Raw genomic sequence first — 23,537 nt, 5'->3', positions numbered from 1 at the left:
CATGATATCTACAAGCTGTCAATTCACTGGTTCGTAGAGCATGTTGAGCGTTGTGTTAAAATTGAACTGAATACGTGTAGTGTTTAACCTGGTGAGAGGGTAAATAAATTTCACAGTATCAGATAACTACCCCCACTTGAATTTCTTCCGGCTTCGGCACCTGGCCATAGGCGACTTCAGCAACACAAGGTAAGCCGCTAGGCCAAACATCAAGCCCGTTATCTTTCTTAGTTTCGTCTTCTTTTTCCGGCGTGTGTGTTGCTTCATGAATAAAGGTTTTTGATCTGTCCGTGACGTATCCATGACTAGCGATATGCGTGTTGTTGGTGAGTTGCTCGGCATTTTTGAAGCAGATGGTAAGATGGAGACCCTTCGGATCTTTCATATACATGCCACGAACCGAGGTAGTATCGTGAATATCAGACCTAGCCAGTTACCCATTAGTATATTCATGTGAGAAAGTATAGGTGGATGATACCGAATGAGAATAGCTTTCGGGTGAAGATGAAGATCGTTTGCAGTTTGATATGCCAAAGCCATCAAATGAGGGATTCGTCGAGTTCAGACGCCGCCTGTGACATAGAATTTGACTAGATTGGCCATCTTCTCTTTGCGGCCCAATACAAATCTTTTCGAAGGTGCTTGTTTCTTTTATTCAATTCGACAAACTAGATCAAAGGAAGGGTTCGTTAAAGGTGGAATATTCTTTAAACGGATCGATGAAGGAAAGAGAGGGGTAACCTGGGCATGCTCAATCCCGGTCGACGCTCTCTCACGGAGTCACGGTTAGGGAGGTGCTGAGGAATAGCGTTCAACATGGTGCATCCTAACGCCTGTCGCAAAAATATGAACTCCATTCCATGTAATACCAGGGAATCCTCCATCCTTCCTTTAGTTCCCATAGTGAGCATACACCATTGGGGAAATTCTGTTTCGCAGTTACTAATGAGAGATTCATTTCAAGTCATTGAGCGAATGGCTTGATGTTGACACAAAGCACAGGCAAAGGACCAAGAGGGATATGACTTAACCATATATCTCAGGCTCTAACCCCTTAGCCTAACCCCCGAATCACTATCCCAATGCTAACGCCTAACTCCGTGTTGGAATGGCGGGTGTGCATTTGTAATGTATTAAGTCAGTGTGAAGAGGGTGGTGCGGGTGTGTTTTAGATGGGGTGAGCGTGGCTTGCAAACTTGGCAACTCATTTATGCTGCCTCGCTAGTTAATTAACTACTAGTAGTAGTTAGTAAATTTTATACTGGCTGCCTCATCTCAATAAATTTAATTGGTAGTTTCGAGCTATTTACAAAAGAAACCAAACAAAACAAAACAAGATTTGACAGTGGAAACTGCCTCATTCATTACTGAGAGGTTGCCAAGTTGTTATCTGCTCTCCACATTGCCACTCACTTTGAATTTTTGTTATTCAATGACACACTCCAGCTCATGTTTTCAAAATATCATATGGAGCTGGCACCTTCCCTCCAGAGTTTTGTTAAGGAGACTACCAAAAAGAGGGCGTCTTTCACGACTGAAACCCACACCCATCATTTCCCACGCATTCCACACCTCACACCCCAGACACGAGATGGACAAAGTGCCTGCGACTTCCGAGACTTCTCCTAAGTATAAATACATTGGAAATTGCGAACGGCTAGAGCGGTACTGTCCTGGGGGTTTCTGCCCTATAAACCTTGGAGATCACCTCTGTGATGGACGTTATACCATTATCCACAACCTGGGATTTGGCGGCAGTTCTACAGTATGGCTTGCTTCCGACCACAAACAACGAAAATTAGTTGCCATCAAGATAAAAACTGCAGATTCTGCATCATCGCCATCAGAGTCTCAAGAAGTAGACTTTCTAAAACGCCTTCATTCACATCGGTTGATCAGGAAGCTGCTCGACAGCTTTGTTGAGAATAGCCCCAATGGAGCTCACGATTGCCTTGTCATGGAACCAGCCAGTTGTAGCTTGATGCATTCAAAGTCCTTGGCCGCCCATGCACTACTGGAGCTTCGTCTTGCGCGAGCTGTTGCTGCGGATCTTGTGTTAACCGTCCAATTCTTACACAGCCAAGGAATTATCCACGGTGGTAAGTCTAGTACTTGTAGATAATCGTTCCTCGCTGGACGTACGCAACCTCTAACTAATTCTTATAGATATACACAGCGGTAACATTTTTCTTCGACTCCCTACAGATGTCCGCCGAATAACGGACCCTTCGCAACTGTATCAGAAATTCGGTGATCCCATTCTGGAGCCCATCGTCCGAGTTGACGGCAAGCCTCTCCTGGCAGGAGTTCCAAATCACATCGTCCGGCCTGCAAGAATCGGCATTCGCTCTGACAAAATCACACCTCCCCATCTGCCCATCACGCTCTCTGACTTCAGCTCAAGCTACTACCCCAGCAAAACCAGACGGACCAATGCACATACGCTCCCCCATCTCGTCCCGCCCGAAACCTACTTCCTTGACAGCCAAAGGGAGGACGACATCCTCTCCTTCCCTAGTGAAATCTGGACCCTGGGATGCACCATATTCGAAATCATGGGCAGCTGGGGCCCTTTCAGCACCTTAGGTGGAGGAATTCTCCAGGACCAAGTCGGTGTGCTGGGCCCGCTGCCGGACCCATGGTGGGCGCAATGGGAGTCCAGAGCCGAGTTCTACAATGAGGACGCAACCATCGACATGACGACTGGCGCCCCTTTCCACGATAGCCTGGAGGAGCGGTACGACTGGTTCGTCAACGTGGCTCGACGACGATGTGACATGGAAGCACCGGGGGAAGAGGAGAAGAAGGCCTTCTTGCATATGCTTGGCATGATGTTTCGATACTTGCCCGGCGACAGGGCTACCATTCAGGACGTTGTGGGGTCTGAGTGGATGCGGAAATGGGCGCTTCCTGCGAAGCGGGAGGTGGAGGGCCTGAGGTAGTTTTACTCCTCCTTGGTAGTCAGTCCTCCCTGTAGTTACTCTAGTATACGTATACCCAACTCTCCTGCCAGCAAGGAGATCAGAGACATGGAGGCCCTGATTTCCGTGATTGGGTTAATGGGTACATGTACTTTACATTCGTATAAGATGGATCCGGATCGTATGTGAACAGCGAAGGCCACGATCGGTCGGATTTGCCTAGGACGTAAACTATGCACTTTTTCCCCCTACAGATTGTCTATACCACTGTAGAACCCTAAGCGTCGCCATAGAGAAAAATCCATATTACCCACCCAAAAAAAGGCTAGTATTTATTGAATTTAACAAGAAACCAATGACCCTTTTTTACATCATTCATCCCAGATAAGAAAAAAAGGAGGGAAAAAGAGGGAGAGGGAGAGGGAGAAAGAATAAATACTAGTATGGACGGAAGATATGTATATATTGATACCATCCACCCAGCTGAGGTTTCCCAAGCAAAAAAAAGAAAAAGGAAAAGGGAAAAAGGTCGCACGAACCCACAAATTCTCAAGCACCCTGGAGCACAGCCGTAATGCAAAGCAAGGGCAAAAAGGGACAGGAAAGGGGGGGAATGTCGTGGATATATAGAAAAGACATCCCAGAACCCTCATGCGCAGCGGTATGATAGAGGAGTAGAGGGAGCAGTTACGTGCCCTGCATGGCATGGCATGGCATGGCAGTGAAGACTATAACAATATATACTGAATAAGTTTAACTAACTAGCTAGTTACTCATGGAGAGGAAAAGATTGTATTATCCTGTCCTCAGCTAACTAGTCACCACCACCACCCATCAACATTCAAAAATTCCTCCGTGGAATGACCGACCACTGACTGGCAAGGTAGCTAAGCTGACTCACCCGCAGGAAGCTGAAGTCTGCTGACAACCGTTTCCAAACCACGCGAGAGATGGAAAGGACAAGAGCGGTTGCGGAAAAGAAAGGAATTCCGCTGGACATGTCGATTGTGATGGGCGACGATACTAAAAAATCCAGTGATGTTTCTCTCTCTTTCTCTCTCTCTCTCTCGCTTGCTATTGACTTATGCAGTATCGTGATGTGGATAACTAGTTACTGCATGCATACATCATTCCACCTCCCATCCACCCCCTGCCAATAGATTCATCGAAAAACCGGAGTGTCCGGCGGCGGGTCACGTATGAGGGGTGGCAACTATCACAACAGCTTTTTCTGGGATAGGGATACGGAGGAACAGGAGGGCCGTGTTGCCGATGTCCAAGCAAGCAGGGCTCTGCCGCGGGCGGGTTTGTCAGATGTGATAGTTTGCTAGTTACGAGTATGTAGTTTCGAAAACTATATCATCATGCGGAGTGACTTGCTTTAGGGGACGTGCCGGGCCGGATCACAACTAAAACCCTAAATATACGAGGAAAAAAGAAAGAAAGAAAAAGAAGGGGGGGTGTTTGGGTGATGGCGCTTTTTTTGTTCTTTTTTTTTGAGCATGTGCGAGTTACCTTGCTTCCAATTTCGCCCTAGGCAAAGTTTGCCGTTTGAAAGTAGTAGAAGAAGAGGAAGAAAAATAAGAAGATATAACTACACAGAAAGCAACATCTAGGAAACAATCATGGAAAGCAGCAGCGGACAAAGGGAAAACATCAGTTGAATCAAATGTTCCTCTGCACACTATAAGTGGCTCTGCATTCGCTTCGCACAGACTCCACCGCATGAATTAACCCTCAAGGCTAACTTTAACGAAGCCGTTACCTACAGCCCCACGACGGATCAGCTAGCTTTTAATTATGAGCTGAGCGAGGATCAGAACAACATCCTTCGCCCACCTCCCCTTTTCTTCCTTGACTTCTCCAAAGCTAACTTATCAGAAATGGGACATCCAAAGCTTCAAAAAGTGGAGATCAAAGACATCTCCGCCATGCCGCTTTTCACTGTACTAGTACTTTGTAAGTTCTGCTAATCGCAGAATCGACTAAGCGCCGCAATGCGCACAACGCCCAACACACATGGCGGTGGCGGAGATGTGCACCCCCTTTTGATTTGATTTCATTTGAATTTGAATCTGAATTTAAATTTGATTATTCTCTGGATATCAAATCAAAGCATTGCCAAATCGTGCCCAATAATGCCCCAGTTGGCTAGTTTCCCGAATCACAAGAACAGATGTGGGAGGTCTAAGTGGTTGTATTAGCATGTACGCAGCTGAGGCATACATGTGCGGTGCGCTAGTCTAGGGCCAACAACAGATAATTCAGGGGTAAGTAAGAATAGGGAGTATCTCAGCCAATTATGAACTAGTGTTGAACTCCAGACTCTCACTGCGTCAATAAAAGTGGAGATTTTTCAGTATTTAGATCAAGTAGAGATGTCAAAATCTCTTCTAAATCAATTTTTGCACACATATTCAATCATTTCAGCGATAAAATGAAGCAACTTGTGTCCTCCCGCGGAGCTTTGTATGATTCCTAGAGACTTCCCTTTGCTCCATCTAATAAGTACTTACTATACAACTTCGGAATAAATAAGCGTAGCGATGGAGTATAAATGAATAATGAAAATAGAATTGATTGTGATTAAGAAGATAAGCTTCTATTTACTCCAAGTCATATGGAGCCGATATCTAGTGCAATGCGCTAGTCCGTAATGGGTAGCCCAAGATCAACATAGAGTTTTATATCATGTGATTTAGTGTTCCAAGTGGCGATGTCCCAAGAAGTGGTGAAGCACGTTACCAAGGTAGCTAGTCATCAAAGCGTTGACGATCAGCAACACAAGGCCCACGCCAGATCTGCGCTAGTGAAGCTTCAACTGCAACACTTCAACCTTCTCCATGACTCAAACTCGCTCCGCTCATCATCCTTTTGTGATAAGATAGCACTATGACCACTAGGTTATCCATAGCAAAAAGCCAACGTAACCATTTGTTAAATGGTTGCGCTCATAGTGATATATATACCTGTGGGCGTGGTGGTGTGGCTCGGCCCACAGCGGGCGTGGCCACCCAATCTACCACCTATATACTGCAACCGCCAGCTGCAGCATAGTGGGGAACCACACTTTTGCTCTACTATCAAAGCATTTTTCTGACAACAACATCAGATACTTACTTTCCTGTTAAATCACAATTTTCTGATCACCATGTCTTCCAAACGCGAGAATTCATCCTCTGATTCCTCCGATCCATCAGATACCTCCGCGTCCACAGCTACAACCGTTTCCTGTGCAGATCCTTCAGACAAGTCGTCATTTCCTAGCACACTTGACACCATACTCGAGAATACAGTACCACTCGGACCAAATCATCTGTTTTGGTCCCCAGAGGATCGTACTAGCGAAAAAGGGTGTCTCGATCGTCACAAGAGGAAAAGACGGTTGAAGAAAAGTATCAAGCTGAGCGCTGAACAACTTCGCGATGTGCTCGATTTCATAGCCGATAATCAAAATGAGGGAGGCCGCGTGCAGTGGACCGATAAGATCCTCTTCCAATATGTTCCAAAAGTCTTTGAGGGCGCCGTCGTGCCCTACAAGACTGCCGTCGATGTTTTGTATGATGCTGTCGGCAAATCCTTTTTTCGAATTTTCCCTTCGTAAGTCTACTAGTAACTTTTGTCCCTCACCTTAATGCAAATAATTACTGACAAGTACGCTCAGTGTCTATGAGCAAGCCTTTACTTTCCCCGGCAACCCGAAACGCCTCGTTTATGAGCTCTTCTGGGATGGTGCTGAACCGGTCGTACCCGAGGTACTACGGAATACACCAACATTTTTATTGATTGAGCGGGAACCCCTAAAAATCCACCTACAAGCAGTGCAATCAGGGTCGGAAATTACATCCCGTGAGTCGTTCTCTCTAAGGCTTGACGCTTGTGAATCCAAAGGCACATTGGGTTTTATAGTCACCGTGGAAAATCTTAATTCTGGCCCTACACGACACGTTCTCGCGACAGCGGGCCATGTCGTCAAGGATGCATCGTCGATTTTTGTACACGATAACGCTGACCAAGGACGCTATCGCCTGCAGGTCGTCCCTGAGTTCGAAAGAACCCTAGGAACGCCGTCGTTTAGGATTTCCAGGACGCCCACTCATGGAATCATATCCGCAGATGAAATATGTCTACTCGAAACTACGAAAATCCCACTGAACGTATTATCCTGTTCGTTTCCTTCCATTCGACTGCACTTTGCTGATTCCCAGTGCCGATGTGCATGGTGACCCTACTTTGCGAAAACGCGATCCGAAGATGGCAGACATGACGGAGTTCAGTTTAATGATCAACTCGGGCCAGCCTATCAGAGTCTACAAATATGGAGCAGTTACCCCCCTTACAAGTGGCACCCTATCTTACGTCAGCAATCTCGATGGTGGCGATATTGAATTTTTTGTGCTTGAAATCCATTGGGACTCGTGTGATAAGATAGCACTATGACCACTAGGTTATCCATAGCAAAAAGCCAACGTAACCATTTGTTAAATGGTTGCGCTCATAGTGATATATATACCCGTGGGCGTGGTGGTGTGGCTCGGCCCACAGCGGGCGTGGCCACCCAATCCACCACCTATATACTGCAACCGCCAACCGCAGCATAGTGGAGAACCACACTCGCATGAGAATCCTTTCGCTGAGGACGGTGACTCCGGTAGTTTGGTGTTTGCAAAACAAGGGGCAACGATTATCCCGTTAGGCATGCATTGTGGGTCTAGGGGTACAACTAGTTACGCGTTGTCACTGTGGTCCTTCTGCGAGGAGGTTTCGGACGCGCTAGATGCTGATATGTTCTTTTGTGATGTCAACGAATGTGGGGAGGGTTCATCTTGCGTTTTTTAACTTTTAATTTGTCCAATTGATATTACATTGCTCTAAAATTAATCCTACCGTCGGTTCTACAGCAAGGCGTGGGACAAGTTGTTTAGCTCTCAAAGGCGTCATTCGGCGTGAGAAATGGGAGCTGCTGTTCTTTGCCTGTTTACATGGGATTTATTGGCATGTTTCACGATTGTGTGCCACTGCCGTTTTTACAATAAGTGGGGATCTCAAAAGAGATCAGCGCTTTGTTTATGTTATTTGACAATGCTATACGGAGTAGTTAGTTGCCCATTGAAACATAACAAGCATTTTTTAGGTTTCGGTCCACGTGTCTGTTCATTTTCAAAGAAATTCTCCGTTGTTCGCCAAGTGCTTTAACATGATACTTGCACATCACTTCCATCATCCACTATAATGCTTTCATTCAAAATGAATTATCCGAGTGTGGGGGTAAAGTTCAACAAACCAGAGTGCAGTGGCTACGGATAGAGAACCCTCGAAACGACTTTAGTTCCCCGTTAAGTCAACCTCTGTCGGAGACAATATCTTTGTTGTTGACATTTTGATTATCAAGATAGAGACGCGTCTTAAAGTGGAGAATTGTCTGAGTAGGCGATTTGTCCGAGAAGGTGATAGATTAACTAGGTTACCCACGTGGGTGATGATATAAGATTAATTCATGCAATGAATGAAATTGCCTAGGCTGAAGTACCCCCTCCCCCGCCTCTCTCTGACTAGCCTTTAAGTTTCTCAAATTTTTGTTTGCATTTATAGCGTAGCAAGCGTCGGCCTTAAAACGTGATTCTTTGGAAAACGTACGGATATGTAGGTATCCGCCTTCATTCCAAATAAAACGAAGGCAGAAACGCAGTATTCCGAGTTCGTTGCGCAAGGAATTAAATGAGATGCATGAAAACAGGCTGCTTCAGCATAAGTTGCTTCACAGTTGGTTCTAACATGAATAATAAATGCAGAGTGCGCAGGAGCCGAAGGCGCTCTGCCAGTAACCATCCGGGCTAGAAAAATTTGATTGAATCGAGAGAGAGTAACTAGGAACATCCTCAACCGCATTCATTTTTCCCATTGTCGGCCCAGCAGCTCAGTACCCATGGGCCCGTCATTGTCGACACAAGTCGCACCGCACCGCCTTCCAAGATGGAGAATTGTAGAATCCGCACCCAACACGAGAGGAAAATAAAGTGAAGTGAGCAATAACAATAAAACCATCGCAAGAGTCCCTCGAAACGGAAAGCGCTCACTCCCTGGTATGTGAACTTGCGCCCCTTGATGCAAGGAGAAAAAAGGTTAAAATCAAATCCCCAAAAGCAGACAAATGTGTAAAAATTCCCCAGGTCGGAGAAGCGAGCCACGTAGGGATCATTATAGAGTCGGTCGGGCCGGCTCAAAAATGAAGCAAAAAGGAAAAAAAAAAAAAAAAAAAAGCCACCTGCATATTTCCCACATGGAGGGCGCCAATTGTGGACAGACCAAACCAGGAATTTCCCAAAGCTTCATGCTGCGCACTGTATGCAATCGATTTCACAGTGTGTAGTCTGTATAGGCGGAATGCCATGCTTGCTTAGCAAGCGCGCACAGACGTATGTTATCCAAGGGGTTTGTGCAGGAATGACCCTTTTTGAACTTGGGGTTTGGCGATTCAGCTTCATGGGATGAAGCGCGGAAAAATGGGGCACTGGATAACTACAGGAAGGACGAACATCGCCGAATATGTGATGTGGACAACCGATGTGTTCGGACCTATCCTTTTAGTCTCTGTGGTGGTGCGTGCGGGATTCAGTCGACTGCTTCTGATTCGAACTCAATACAAAGAATGGCTGGTGACTTCACGATGGCCCACATTTCTAGCCAGTCGCTTTGCATTTCCTTCTGCTCGAGCACGGCATCCTATTTCACTGTGACGAAGCTAGGACTCCAGGGCATCATCCAGGGAAGGGGAGGAGGATGGCGGGGAAAATATGAAGTCGTGGACTTATGGAGGACCTAAGTGAGGTAAAAACAGGGAATGCAAGGGGCTCCTTGCCAAACTGGCCGGGGCGGAGGAAAGCACTTAGCTAGAGCAATTGCGAGATCCATGGAGCGGAGGAGAAACAAGGCGTTGACGTGATGTGATATCCAAGGTCTGACTGAACTTTGGGATGGATCAAAGAGAAAACCAAGATTACTACTACTACCCTTGCTGATGGCGTGTGACAATAGGATTCTTACATACTTCCGCTAACTAACGAGAGACGGGTGAAAATCATCCGTATTTCTTCAATCTGACATTCCGGATCCTGTCCCGTGCTGGCTGGGGTGGGCGGTGAGGAATGCAGCGATCAGCCGGCCTTATCAAGATAGGATGTGCCTTTGCTCAAAGTTCACCCCGCAGCGCCTTACAGCATCCATGATCGCAACAACTCATCTCATCTGATCACAGAATGATGTCAACCACAGTGCAAAGGGGCGAAATTAAGTATCAGACCAGCTGCAGGATTGGAGCAAGCTGCTCTAGGCTAAGGATGTAGCTTCAAAAGACAGAGCACCGCCTGGCCCTCAGCGATACCTGCAGCGTTGGATAATTGGTGCTGGAAAGGGCTGACAAAACCCCATGATCGGGAGAATGACGTCGAAGAAGAGGAGAATTGCTCAACAGCCAACGAGAGTATGAACTGGCCGGACTGATTGAGAATAATGGATATAACTTGATCAACAGGAAAGCCAAAAGCGCGTTGGTTGGGCGGTCTCTTTACCCCGATTCCTTCACACATACGCTCTGGAGTCTACAACAAATTCCAAGACTGGTGGGCAGCAATCAGCGCAAAGAGGGTCAAGGGCAACAAGGGCAGGCCCAGCAAGACCGACTGTTAAAAATAGCCACCCGTACAAACGAGCCCGGCATTGTCAAACTTAACCTGGTTAAGCACGCCACCAAGTGGACAAGTCCTAGTATGACAGTATGGAGTCCGCCGAGCTAACATGTCCACATACCCGTGCCAAAACCTTGCCAGCATGAGCTGCAGACGTCGAGGTTGGAAAATGCCCCAAATTGGGCCGTGTCCGGCATTGGCCTGTATTCTATTCCGCTTCGAAGCCAGATTTCTCTTCGCCCCCCGTCGCAACACGGAGTGTCCTGCAGGCTTCTCATGCGACCGCCAGCAGACCCAATCCGTCGTTGTCCCACCTGGACGCATTCTTTATTCCGATTCAATTACTCGAAATAGAAGAGCGCGTTTCCTGGCAATTACGGTTCTTATTTATTTGGGTCGTTGCATGGGAACAGTGGGTTACATGTTGTCGAGGCCAGCTTTATTTTTGCGATAAACACAGACAGACAAACAATTGAGAGCAACTTGGCATAAAATCGTAGATCTGCCGATTCTAAATAAATGCACGAACAATGCTGTGATACGTCCGAGTCCTCTTACAGACCAGACCGTCTTTCTCCCGTCGAGGATATCAAACACAAAACTCTGTATCGATGGATCATGGAAGTGTGGGAAATCAATAATATCAACTTGGCCAGATGTCTTAAAACCCTCAGTTAACTGTATCCTACGATCCTATCCAACAAATATACTTACTTGCAATGAAACATCATGTTCCCCCAGCCAAATGCCAAGTGGGGGAAAGCAACAGGCGCAAAAAGAAAAAAAGAAACGAAACGAAAAGTTTCACTGCGAAAAGGATCAACGATCGTCTGAAATCGCAAACCTCGATTTTTTTTTCTCCCTTCTTCTTTAGGGGCGCGTAACCGAGACTCATGCATGGCCTTCCATTCGCTCCTCGTCTGCACAACAAGTGCCAAGTTGCCAAGTTGCCAATCCTTCGCACCAGCGAGTGACAGAAAACCCTCTCCCGCCAATAGAAACACCCAGGTGGGAGAGAAAATGTGATATCTCTACAGACGCCCGCATCCCTGTCGCTAAACCACCCCGTGCGAAGAGCGAGTAAAATGCCCTCAGCCAGTCAGCGGGGTGCAACTGCAGGACCGAGCATAGTGATTGGAGGATCTGTCGGTTGGTCGCTGCGGTCGCTCCCTTCGCGGCCCGCGAATGAATGATTGTGCTGCGAAGTTGCGAACTGGCAGTGGCAGGAGATGATGCTATTCTTAGCCTGGAGTGGGCTGGGGGCGGCGGGGCCGGCGTGCAACTCCTCTTCTGGCGATGCACCTAAGGGATTATGGGGCTAACCGGTGCGGGCTTGAGGTATCCTCCAGCCTGTAGGACTCGAGAGTGACTTCTTCACAGTGATGCACCAGTACTAGTTACGCCGGGTGGTGAGGTCACTCCGTGACTCGCTTGCCCAGCCATGCTTGGTCGCAGGTCACATCCATGTCTCTTGAGTCTTGAACAGAAACCTCCGGCGGAACGTGCATGATGGGGAGAGAACATTTTTTCTGATTGCTAACATGCCCCGATTCTGCGAATCCCACTTCGAGTTCCAGATCTTGGAAGTACCGATCCTTCCCTGGCACATAAGCTTTTGGCTGGGAGTGGTACATGTATGGACAAGAAAATACCACCCGTTCCCCGAGTCGCTCCCTCGCCCTTTGTTTCTCCAGACGCACACAGCCTTATTCTCAACGCCTGTCTACATATACCTCGAAGCGCCCACCTACCCGCCCTTCTTAGAAAGTTTCTTCCCCCCTTGATGCGATCTTGTTTCTTGCGCCTCTTCGATACCCATTTCCATTTTTTGTTTCATTAACTATATATTGTTCTAATATTATCACTCGAGACCGGAAGGCGCTTTGATAGTTGCCCTCCTGCCTACTGATATAGAAAAGTCGTAGAACCGGCAACGGTTTATCTCATTATATACATTTCCTATTATCTATTGATTTTTCCCATATTTATTTTCACAATCGCTGCTCCTACCAGCTAGTTTATATTGATTCGCAGGCTCATTTATTTTAATTTTTCCCCTGTCATGGTAAGTGTTATTTTCCTTTGTCCAGTCGCCTACAAAAAAAATAATAAATATAAGGGCAGGAAAGGGGAGGGAGGAAGAGCTTTTCGTTGACTTGCCCACTTTTCAGGAGGCTCCAATTGTATTTCAACAACGGCGGTCGCTAGGGGGCGTACAGATGCTGCAGAAGCCGTCGAAAAACCATATGTCGTTTCTCTCCACGCGATCATATAACTCTCGGCCTCTGTCAGAAGCGACCGAGATATTTGACACCGATTACGAAGCAGAGTACTCTCCAATAGATACCTCTGCCCGCAGAAGTGTTGAATCCGTAAGTCACAATTTTCCTCGCATAGCTTAGATAGAAAAGCAAGCTGATAAAAATATACAGTTTGGCAATGACAGTGCCACAACGTTGTCAACCGAGGATGAGGCTCCCACTCCCGAAGACTCAGATCAGGGGTCGTTCAATTTCCAGTTTGATAAAGGCAAACCGGTGGAAGGACCATCGGGACCCCATCTATTCCGGGCTTCATTAGATTCGACGTTTTTTGAAAGATCGGAGGATTTAGAATTGTACTTTTCGCTTTCTTCCATAGCACCACCTCAAGGTTCGATAAGCTCTCGGTCGCCAAAAAGATCTAGCACAATCCCGCCGGGGCAGCTTCCTTATTATGAACGATCACGATCTTCAAGTGTGCCAGAGATCGCCCCCGTTGCTGGCGTCGACGATGTACGTTCCTGGACACCAACGCAAGTAGCAGAATGGATGTACGAATCTGGATTCGAGGATGCCATAGTCGAACGATTCATCCGGAATGATATCTCAGGCTCGGTCCTCCTTGATCTCCAGATGGATGATCTCAAGGAGCTAGACATTAGCTCGTTTGGTATACGACATCGGTTGATGAATATGATTCAGGGCTTTCGTGCTGAATCAACAAATGCTCTGGCCCCGGCTACAACTTCGGACCCTAGCTCGTCTTCTCAGGGCCTAAGGAGTTATACATCCACGAGACGAGACAACAGCGCTGAATGTTTCTCTCCAGACTGTGAGGCCCCAACCAACCCCTCAACTCGTCGACGGGGTCGCGCCAATCGTCTCTTCGCGGATGGCGATATAATCTCTCCAGCCGAGTCTGTTTCCATCGTTGCTATTGAACAACTCCTCCCGAAACTGCACAAGTGTTCCAAGGGCGAGAATTGCTCTAGATTCCAGAAGCAACAACGGAAGCTTGCACGCATAGCGACTGAGTTCCCCGATCAGTTCACCAGCATCGACGGCACCATTATACCTCATGCTGGAAAGGAATCAGTCACTGGAAGTGTTGTGCGTCCCAAATCAGATGCAGCTCCCTCCGTCGTCGCGTCTTCTGATGTCCTCGGCCCTGGCCACACGCCTGAGTTCCAACTCAACGCTGAGAACCTTAATGGAGTGCAGCCTAGAGATCCCCAAGAAAATGTTCGACAATTCCTTACTTTTCAACACCTTAATAATGCCGCATACAACGAACCCAGTCCACCGATGGAGATATTCCCTCCCCTCTCCCCTCCTGAATCTTCCCAGCCTGCTTTCCATATGATCAACAATCTTCGCAATCTTCCAAAACTCATGATACCAGGCGATAGTGAATCAGATGGTTTGCTTTCAGGCGGTCAGCGGACCGTTACTCCTTCAATGGGGTCAAGGCTAGCAGGCTCAGCTACAGCAACTCAGGAATACAACCCTTACCAATATCCACTGGATATATCTCGCCAAACAAACACCCCATTTTCAGAAATGGACGTTCCCCTCACTGCCTTCCCTACCGGACCTCTGGATCGGGAGGCATCGCAATCAGTCCCACCAAATATGTTTTATGGCAACCATTTGCGCCCACCAGTCGACCCAGTTTCTCGTTCAGCGTCGGCTAAACCTGACAATCATCGACGTCGTCCTTCGTTCGCCACTATGGCTCCAGTTGATGAGCTCCAGGCGATGCAACCAATCGACACCCCGGAAGACCGCCCGACTACTCCTCGCCCAAGTCATACGAGTCATACAACAGAACCTCACTTTAGGCCTTCCCGCGCCTCTGGAATCTCTCCTTCGACCCAGTCACACAGGTCCGATCCCGACGTTACCCACAGCGGATGGATGAAGAAGCGGAAAACAACCCGCCTCCTACGCCACGAGTGGCAAGACGCGCACTTCACCCTTCGCGGGACGGTCCTGGCCATGCACAAGGACGAGCACGATGCGCAACGCCGCTCGCGGGCCTTGGAGTTCATCGACGTCGACGACTTCGCCGTCGCCTGCTCCTCGTTGGCCACAAACTCGAAGCTCACCGCGGCCTTCAAGCGCTCCGTCCTCCGCAAAGCTGCCAATCTGCCATCGAACAGCGACGAGACTGCGTTTGCATTCTCTCTCATCCCCGCCCACGACTCCGCCGAGCGCAGACACCTCTTCACAAGCCAGGGCAAAAGCCACCACTTCGCGGTGAAGACTCGAGATGAGAGGATTAACTGGATGCGAGAGCTGATGTTGGCCAGAGCCCTGAAGAAAGGCAGAGAGGAAGGTGGCGAGCTCACTATCAATGGCAGAAATGTCATTTGAAGAAGCCTCCGTTCCCACTTCTCATGCTCATGTATCCCTTCACCCCACACTTGATTTCAAGACACTTTCCCTATCCCCTCTCTCTTATGCTCTTATGTTTTTATTTTGTTTTTCGTTTTTCAAATTTTTTCTTCTTCTTTGCTTTTTCTTTTCCGTCTTCATAGCCACTATAGCGAGCATTTCATTTTTTGCAGTTCCGTGTAAATATCCTTATTTGTGCATAGGCAGATACCCCATGTACTTTCCGTCCCCTATCAAACATACATATATACCCTCTCCTTCCCACGTTTCCTCCCCCACCTTTTTTTTCTTTCACTTCCTACAAGCAATCCTCTTTTGCGTATAAGAAACCTACCTGGCTCCTTTCCAGCCTAAAATGGATGGAGGTCACCAACTGGCAAATACTTATATGACAGAAACTGAAGGTCCCCATTTTTTTGCTTGAATAGTTTCTTTGCAAGTCTTCTGGGTGGCGATTCCTTATTTTACCCATCTCTTTTTTTTCCCCTCTTATGTTTTCGTTTCGTTTCTCGCTCATATCATTTCTTTCCCCGTTCGTTCTTGTTCATTTTCCTTTTTTGCGCCGTCCTCCAGAATGTCTTGAGCCCAATTCCAACCCCACCGCCCTGTTTCCCCTCCACGCTCTCCTGCGGTTTCTTTTATTATCTTTTCATATTTACGATCTACTACTCTTCTCCCAGTATTCAGCTTGATGATACCTAGGTACAATTCATTAGCTAGCTTTATGTTAGTCATGTAGTTAGTTAATTCGTACAGAATGATAAAAAAAGAATATATATATATTATATAGGTTCAGTGATTGAATTGGGATAGTTGCCGGTTTAATTTAGTTGTTTTTCTCATTCATTGGCAACCTGAGAAGTTGGTGGGCCCTGAGGGGAGAGCAGACTGGCGGTTTGGGTTATTTAATTAGTTATTGATTCTAATCACGAAATCGAGTATTGTTGTTTCATAGCGAAGTCGAGTCCCCATTCCGTATCAGCGAGTGATCTCATCATAGAAACGGTTGATAAAAGTAAGAACGCTTAGGATAAAACAAAGCACGCTTCAGAAAACCCCGTTCGTTCTATTTAACGGCCCTAAGACATGATCAATCATTAGGCTTCTCGTTTTTTCCCAAAACCTTACAAGAAGAAAATTTGTCCATCACGGATATCACCAATCAACATTTCTACTACCTGCCGTGCTTGCGCCGTCATTACATGTCATTCATATATGCCCATACCACGGCAGGAATCCACGCACAACTAATCTCCCTTGAATCTCATGCAAAAATTATTCCAAAAGACAAAACCGAAGAATCCCTCTCGTAGCTCCCTCCAGAATCCAACAACCCAATCAAAAACACAAACTGGAGCATGAAATCATTGCCATGCCGCTGCATGCGGCTGCAGTCTTGATATCACCCCACCATGGACACCACAATGGCTAACCAGCCATCTGCATACCCGGCTATACGCACAACCTCCTCCAGCGGTGCGGTCATAGGAACAACAGCCCCCTGGAGCACAGGTTTCGCCAGGACTGGGATCCGTTTGCTGGGGAAGAGGCTGGGAAGAAGCGAATTTAGACTCGATCCTATAGTCTGTTGCTGCGGTTGGGTTTGTCGTCCGGGTGCTCCAGTTTGATTGGCAGCGGGCGGAATCGTGGGTGGAAACAGAGACTGTATTACTTTAAGTGACGGGGTAGCAGAGTTCGGTGGAGATGGCAGGAAAATCCTCAGTGGGATGTTTCGGAATTGATTGGGCCCGCCGGGGATGAGGATGTTGGAAATCCGTTGGAAGTTTGTGAAGTCATCTGGTTTCCTTTGTCGTTAGTATTCGTTCCTAGTGCAAACTACAAAAATGGATCAATCTATGCATGCATGCACGTACGCTCTTGGACAGCTTGCCACAATCCAGATGAATCCTCCTTAGACAATGTCATGATACGCTTTGCGGTTCCATTCCGCACAAAATCGGCTTCTTTGACACTATTAATGAATGCATCATGAATAACTCTTCCGTCAGCATCGAGCCGAACAAGCTCCTGGTCCGGCCAATCGCTAAAATGAACCTGCAACTGCCAGGGAATTGGGTCGCCGGGTTCGTGCACATTGTGGGATTCAGGATCATTTGGCTGTCGTGGAGAAGCTGTATGCGAAAGGTGTTCGCCAACGGTAGACTTGGAAGTAACTGGATCTGCTCCCGAATATAGATCATACAGGAGTCCGAGGGGATAGTGCCACTTCAGGGGAACCCCTTCAAATGAAAACCAGCCTTGATAGTCCTGGGCTTCGATATCAATCAAGGATGTAGCAAAGAAGGCACGTAGCCTCGGGAGTAAAAACGGCAAATATGATACACGAGGGTAACATATCTGAAATATCTAGAGTCAGACAAATGCATCGATGATGGAAGTACATGTCTGGGGTTCAGATAAAGGGATCGAAATTACAAGATATGGGTCTGCCTTGTCATAGGTCCGGCATTCAGCCGGAGACAGTGTTATTTCGAGAGGGATACGACCCTCCCACACTCTTCGCTGGATAGCACTTGGGGCTGGCGTTGGGCTTGCCATGATTCCCGATTGTGCCTAATGTTGATGACAGCCTAGCAGAGTAATATTCATCCTCGGGTCTAATAGGTTACCAAAGTCAGTTGCACTCCACTTCACAAATATTATTCAGATCGAGGCATACTAGTGCTTTATACTCACGTAGACACCAACGAACGATCACTATTTTACTGACGGCTTATCCAAAACTGCACTCCACATTTGATTCTTACAATCCAAAGGCGGGGCATGTCATCACCACGACAAATTCATGTCAGATGGAACAAACTACGATCAATACAAGGTTTGATCCGTAATTAACAGGTCGGTCCTCGATGATAAGATATGTAGAACAAGAATGTTTCTCGGCCGATGTTGTTGGATAGGAAGAAACGGATGCACGTGACTAAACGTCAAGGCTTGTTGTCCCCAATATCAAAATCTGTATCTTCTTTCGTCTCATTCTGTATTTTGTCCAAATTAACTCTAGGCCGATTATCCGGAGAGGCGGCAATTAATTACATTTTATCGCTCCAAACTCCTACTGGTGAATTTAGATGAAAACTTGTCATCGACTGCCATGATCCATCATTTCAGCAGTGTTCGGCCATGAACATAAAATGAACACCAAAACGACCTAGTATATTCCAAATTATTTTAAAATCCTCTTTGCAGCCTTTCGTTTTAACTGCGGTGATCTTTTCGTGGAGATCCTCCACAAATTCCCAAGCCTGAGGTAATCAAGGAAAAACTCAAAGCCTAGAATCAAGCCTTGATTGATACTTCCCTGGAAGACTTCAAGTTTTGTTCAATGCTTTGGAGTATCTATGGCAGACAAGAGACGCCCTTCCAAGAGGATTAAGACATCCCATGGAACTTTACAAGAGGGTTATGATAGCACTTTAAAAGATGCTAACACCTTAGCATCCCTGAGGAGATCAATAACGCCCCCTTTACAGCAGCCTACAGGTCAACCTAGCACATCCGTCACGTATATATCGCAAGTAAATGCCCCTATATCCTCTAGGATCATCCCGTCTCCAATCCAGCTCACCCATATCCGCGATTTCGCTGCATCGTCAGGCTACAATACCGATTCTGTAAAGTTGAGGGACATTCTCGGGGATCCTCTCATCAAAGAATGCTGGCAGTTCAATTACATGTTTGACGTTGACTTTCTTATGAGCCAGTTTGACGAAGATGTGCGGGATTTGGTCAAGGTGAAAATTATACATGGTTCTTGGAAACGGGAATCTCCCAATCGAATTCGCGTTGATGTCAGTTGATTCCTACGTTCTGCTAGAAATATCTCTTCCCCCTCAGCTTATTCCAGTGTAGATTTGACACATAGCGCATATAATACAGGTGGTTAACTTTGCTGACTAGTATTCAGGAAGCCTGCCACCGGTATCCCAATGTCGAGCCGATAGTCGCCTATATGCCAGAGCCTTTTGGGACACATCATTCGAAAATGATGATTCTCATCAGGCATGATGACCAAGCGCAGTAAGTATACTTGGCTAATGTAGCTATCTTTCTTCACACTGACATTTCTACAGGGTTGTCATTCACACAGCAAACATGATTGCTGGGGATTGGGCGAATATGTGTCAAGCAGTATGGCGATCCCCGCTTCTTCCAATGCGACCCGAAATGGAAAGTGGACATGCTTCTGCGACCTTGGACGGTGTCGGAAGAGGAAATCGATTTAAAAGGGATTTACTAGCCTATCTCGAGGCATATGGCAATAAAAAGACCGGCCCGCTAGTCGATCAATTAGAAAAATATGATTTTGGCGCCGTTCGAGCTGGGTTGATAGCCAGCGTCCCCACTAGGCAAGCAATCGACGAACTCGATTCGGAAAAACAAACCTTGTGGGGCTGGCCTGCACTGAAGGACACAATACAACAAATCCCACTTGGTGGGGGGAACAATACTGTGGGGAAGAAGCCTCAAATAATCATCCAGGTGAGATCGATGTCCCATAGAAGGAGGGTGAAGGCTTCGCTCTTGGGAGTGCTCACCACTCACACGCAAATTCCAGATATCTTCAGTGGCAACGCTAGGACAAACCGACAAATGGCTAAAGGAGACGTTTTTCGCCGCTCTCTCACCATCACGGCCCAGGGCTTCGAACTTATTTAACCCCAAAACAGACCCGCCTACCAAATTTTCAATAATATTCCCTACCCCAGATGAAATCCGCAGATCATTGAATGGCTACGCATCCGGCGGGTCTATCCATATGAAACTCCAGAGTGCTGCGCAGCGAAAACAACTTGAGTATTTGCGTCCATACCTATGTCGTTGGGCTAGCGACACAGGCGATGGCAGTGACATATCTGCAAAACACTCAATTAACTCCGGACAAGAGCGGTGTGAAAGCAAGAATGTCAATGAATCAGTTCAAAAATGCGTCGCCACTAGTAAAAACAGCCAGCCAATTCGAAATGCAGGGCGGTGCAGAGCAGCACCGCACATAAAAACATACATTCGGTTTTCGGATGCTAACCTAGCTACTATCGACTGGGCAATGGTGACCTCTGCAAACCTTTCGGTGCAAGCATGGGGCGCTGCTGCGAATGGAAAAAAAGAGATAAGGATATGTAGTTGGGAAATAGGTGTGTTGGTTTGGCCTGACTTATTCATCGACAGAGAGGTGGAAAAGGATGGTGGTGGAACCGGGCGGAACGGGAAGGAGAATGGGAAGGAGCTGCCACGGGATGATGGTAATAAGAATAATGGCTACAACAAACCCGCCGCAGTAATGTTGCCATGCTTTAAGCAAGACATGCCTGAAGTGCCAGAAGATAATGGTTCTGGTGCATCTACTACTTCTACGTTCGTGGGGTTGCGTATGCCATACGACCTGCCTTTGAGTCCGTACACCCCACAAGACCAACCGTGGTGCGCGACAGTTGACTACAATGAGCCTGACTGGCTTGGGCAGACGTGGGAAGAGGAAAAATAACGGCATTATACAGCCGTGTCTCGGGCCCATGCGACGACGGATGTCAGGGGTTCAAAAATTACACACATTGTTTTTGAACCCTGTTAGTGTCACTAAAACAACATACAAGTCACTTGAGATGATTTTTTTTTCCCTTCAGATCCTAACCCCCTGATTAATCCTCCAATATAGCCCTGAATCCTATACTCCTTGAGGTAATGAGAATGGTGTGGGGTGTATTAATACTACTAACTTAGATGGAGCGAAATCACCATAAGAGTTGAACATGCATTGGCTGGCAGGGTTCGAAGTTCATTGTGGTTGAAAATTTCTTGACAAAAATCCGAACCTCGTTCAACTGTAAACAAACCTCTACTATAGGAATAGATATAAAATTGAACTTTTGCCACTGGGTTAAAAGGAGATTTCCGCTAATTACCATAGTCTCAAGTTCACAATTTATGTCTTGAAGTTTCACAATAGACAAGCCACTCTAACAGTAAACAGGGACAAGCACGCACACGCGGTCGAACAGCGAAGAACGAAGACCAAGAATTCAGGGCGAAATGGAAGAGAGTGTGGAGAGAGTGAGAGAGTTTTATGGCTAGAGTTATGTTATTTGCGCGCTCTTGCTGTATTCGAGGTGTGAGAATGGTTTCGACATTGGTCGGCCGCTCTGGTCGAGAGTATCTTTAGCATATCTACTCCAACATAAACAATAACCACGCATAAGGCGCAGCATAGCTGAAAAAAGCACTCTGAATGTCAGGCGCTTACAGGGCGCCAATAACAACATCGCACAGGATACTACCTGGCGGGGAGTTTTCCCCAGCAGCAAATCACAAGATAGTTGTGTCGCTAAGCAGGCAGTAAGAAAGCATCCAACACAAAACACCATCAATTCTGGCACCGTGGTGCCACCAATGTCCACTCAAAGTCAGCGGCTAGTCCGAGGAAGTGTTTGACAAAGAGTTGGCATTCCGTCAACGAGACAATCACAAATGGAAATACTCGTAGTATTCAAGGATTGTTCTCCGTGCTCAGGTCAAGCTAGGCTTTCATCAATTGGCCACTTGTGCCTAACCCTTTTACCAAGGATTCAGGCGAGAAGAGGCTCATCTGTATGCCTGCCGTACCTCACCATTGCACAACGGCAATCGATGACTGGTCAAGTCAACGAGACGATGATTACTAAATCCCAATTTCCATTTTGGTTTCTGGCATTTAGCAATTGTTTCCCTGGTCAATCATTAGTACTGAGTGAAGGACAATCGAGTACATAGCGTATGAAGGATATTTGGAAAAAAGAACTCGGGAAATGATCCTGACAAATGTACTTTGGAAGACTAAGTACAAAATCAAGTCTTGTAGAGTGGTGCCATACCTATACTGCTCCAATCTGCAGCACATATACACTGAAAATAGCAAACTCAGTCTCATATGTGGTTAAGAATTTGGGATTCCAAACATTACACCATTCCCCCTTATAGTCTGATGTGTATAAGGCTTTGCAATACTCCCAGTATTCCGGGTACCAGCCAGTATGAGCCCAATCGACTACAGCAAGTACACATGAGTGGCCTCCATGAGTCAACTTAATGGTCCCATTGTCTGGTAAATAATCTTGATATCTCTTTGAATCAGGAAGCCATCTTTGAGGCAGAGAAGAAAACCAGTCATTGAATGCTTCCACATTTTTAAAAGATTCTGATTGAGGAATGGTTGTGAAGACATAGTCATGCAAACATATGTAGTTGATTGATTATACACCTCAGTAAGCAACTCCACTGATAGACATTGCAAACTATCTACATATTGATAAAAGAGTCACTGAGATCTGGCTCAATTTGCTGAAGGGAAGAAATAATCTCCTGTAGCTGGTTGCAAATAATGCTTCTATCCAACTCATTGAGAGAATCCCATTGATCATGTAGTGTATCTCCTGAATAAGCTCCATATAAATGAACACAGAGTTTTGATAAACTCTTCAATCATACATCTCTGAGACAGATATCTTCTCAGCAAAAGATGATTGAAGCATACAGAGAGTTAGAGCTTCTTCAATCATCACAGATGATTCAAACTTGACAAGAAGATTGGGATGCTCAAATTTAATTGGTGTGGGTTGTGGATGTTTGTTGATCTGATTTGAGAGGGAGTCAACCTCTGCAGCAGTTGGCAAGCTCTTATGGCCTTCTTTAGTGAAGAAGGAGTCAAGGAAGTCCATCTCCGTTTGAATCGCGTTCAGAGTCACTGACAGTTGAATTTGTTGTGTAGTGAGTTGGTTAGCGTACATTAATCCCAAATGGGAATAGTCGACATTCCTTGGACTAGATATTCCGTAGTTCTCTATCACAACAATTTCATTTTTATTGAATAGCGTATATACAAAGCTCTTGCTTTTCTTTATTAGTTTTCTATATTCTTACACTTATATTTACTCATAGATATGTGTATATAATCTGTTTTTATCTATTATAAAGTTAGACCTAGTTGTATAGACTGTGTATAATATTTAGACTGTTGATTTACACTTTTATACCGTGTCTGAGATCAGTAGCTTCTTTATAGAGATGAAGCTAAGCAAATCAATGTATATTTAATCAGAATATCAATAAAATTTACCACTTTTCTGTGTATAAACTCATTTATATCTGAATTTAACAGTGTTTTCTCTACTAATCATATGTATTCTGCACATACAGAACATGAAATTGAACACACATCAATAATAATCAGGTTATATGCAGTGGCTGAGGTGGCTGAGAGACTGAGCCTCCGCGAATAG

The 23,537-nt window shown here is 46.3% G+C and overlaps 9 protein-coding genes across 9 annotated transcripts; 5 read left to right on the top strand and 4 right to left on the bottom strand.

The window, feature by feature from the left end:
* Positions 1–118: 118 nt before the first annotated feature.
* HCBG_08142 (uncharacterized protein) lies at positions 119–902 on the bottom strand (the record flags this gene model as incomplete). The annotated part of the gene is made up of 2 exons (XM_045435191.1): positions 119–425; positions 742–902. 2 exons carry the CDS (start codon positions 900–902, stop codon positions 119–121), a joined length of 468 nt encoding a protein of 155 aa, XP_045284497.1.
* Positions 903–1,591: 689 nt separating this feature from the next.
* On the top strand, positions 1,592–2,942 carry HCBG_08141 (protein kinase; the record flags this gene model as incomplete). The annotated part of the gene is made up of 2 exons (XM_045435190.1): positions 1,592–2,099; positions 2,167–2,942. The coding sequence occupies 2 exons, from the start codon at positions 1,592–1,594 to the stop codon at positions 2,940–2,942; spliced, it is 1,284 nt and encodes a 427-aa protein (XP_045284496.1).
* A 1,178-nt stretch (positions 2,943–4,120) lies between these two features.
* Positions 4,121–4,973, top strand: HCBG_08140 (uncharacterized protein; the record flags this gene model as incomplete). The annotated part of the gene is made up of 3 exons (XM_045435189.1): positions 4,121–4,230; positions 4,693–4,880; positions 4,912–4,973. The coding sequence occupies 3 exons, from the start codon at positions 4,121–4,123 to the stop codon at positions 4,971–4,973; spliced, it is 360 nt and encodes a 119-aa protein (XP_045284495.1).
* A 1,099-nt stretch (positions 4,974–6,072) lies between these two features.
* Positions 6,073–7,871, top strand: HCBG_08139 (uncharacterized protein; the record flags this gene model as incomplete). The annotated part of the gene is made up of 4 exons (XM_045435188.1): positions 6,073–6,521; positions 6,586–7,088; positions 7,423–7,612; positions 7,823–7,871. The coding sequence occupies 4 exons, from the start codon at positions 6,073–6,075 to the stop codon at positions 7,869–7,871; spliced, it is 1,191 nt and encodes a 396-aa protein (XP_045284494.1).
* A 2,381-nt stretch (positions 7,872–10,252) lies between these two features.
* On the bottom strand, positions 10,253–10,930 carry HCBG_08138 (uncharacterized protein; the record flags this gene model as incomplete). Its single annotated transcript, XM_045435187.1, has 3 exons — positions 10,253–10,417; positions 10,510–10,537; positions 10,728–10,930. The coding sequence occupies 3 exons, from the start codon at positions 10,928–10,930 to the stop codon at positions 10,253–10,255; spliced, it is 396 nt and encodes a 131-aa protein (XP_045284493.1).
* A 775-nt stretch (positions 10,931–11,705) lies between these two features.
* Positions 11,706–12,240, bottom strand: HCBG_08137 (uncharacterized protein; the record flags this gene model as incomplete). Its single annotated transcript, XM_045435186.1, has 3 exons — positions 11,706–11,908; positions 11,930–11,999; positions 12,148–12,240. The coding sequence occupies 3 exons, from the start codon at positions 12,238–12,240 to the stop codon at positions 11,706–11,708; spliced, it is 366 nt and encodes a 121-aa protein (XP_045284492.1).
* Positions 12,241–12,825: 585 nt separating this feature from the next.
* On the top strand, positions 12,826–15,243 carry HCBG_08136 (SAM and PH domain-containing protein; the record flags this gene model as incomplete). Its single annotated transcript, XM_045435185.1, has 2 exons — positions 12,826–12,978; positions 13,039–15,243. The coding sequence occupies 2 exons, from the start codon at positions 12,826–12,828 to the stop codon at positions 15,241–15,243; spliced, it is 2,358 nt and encodes a 785-aa protein (XP_045284491.1).
* A 1,423-nt stretch (positions 15,244–16,666) lies between these two features.
* HCBG_08135 (uncharacterized protein) lies at positions 16,667–17,823 on the bottom strand (the record flags this gene model as incomplete). Its single annotated transcript, XM_045435184.1, has 3 exons — positions 16,667–17,061; positions 17,139–17,622; positions 17,701–17,823. 3 exons carry the CDS (start codon positions 17,821–17,823, stop codon positions 16,667–16,669), a joined length of 1,002 nt encoding a protein of 333 aa, XP_045284490.1.
* An 803-nt stretch (positions 17,824–18,626) lies between these two features.
* HCBG_08134 (tyrosyl-DNA phosphodiesterase) lies at positions 18,627–21,340 on the top strand (the record flags this gene model as incomplete). Its single annotated transcript, XM_045435183.1, has 6 exons — positions 18,627–19,076; positions 19,193–19,305; positions 19,359–19,767; positions 19,844–20,678; positions 20,942–20,964; positions 21,257–21,340. The coding sequence occupies 6 exons, from the start codon at positions 18,627–18,629 to the stop codon at positions 21,338–21,340; spliced, it is 1,914 nt and encodes a 637-aa protein (XP_045284489.1).
* Between the last annotated feature and the right edge of the window lie 2,197 nt (positions 21,341–23,537).

The sequence above is a fragment of the Histoplasma capsulatum genome (assembly GCF_000150115.1).
Source record: "Histoplasma capsulatum G186AR genomic scaffold supercont2.13, whole genome shotgun sequence".
In the NCBI taxonomy this organism is placed as follows: Eukaryota; Fungi; Ascomycota; class Eurotiomycetes; order Onygenales; family Ajellomycetaceae; genus Histoplasma; species Histoplasma capsulatum.
Note: the sequence above shows the minus strand (reverse complement) of the source record. Positions and strands in the feature narration are given on the sequence as shown.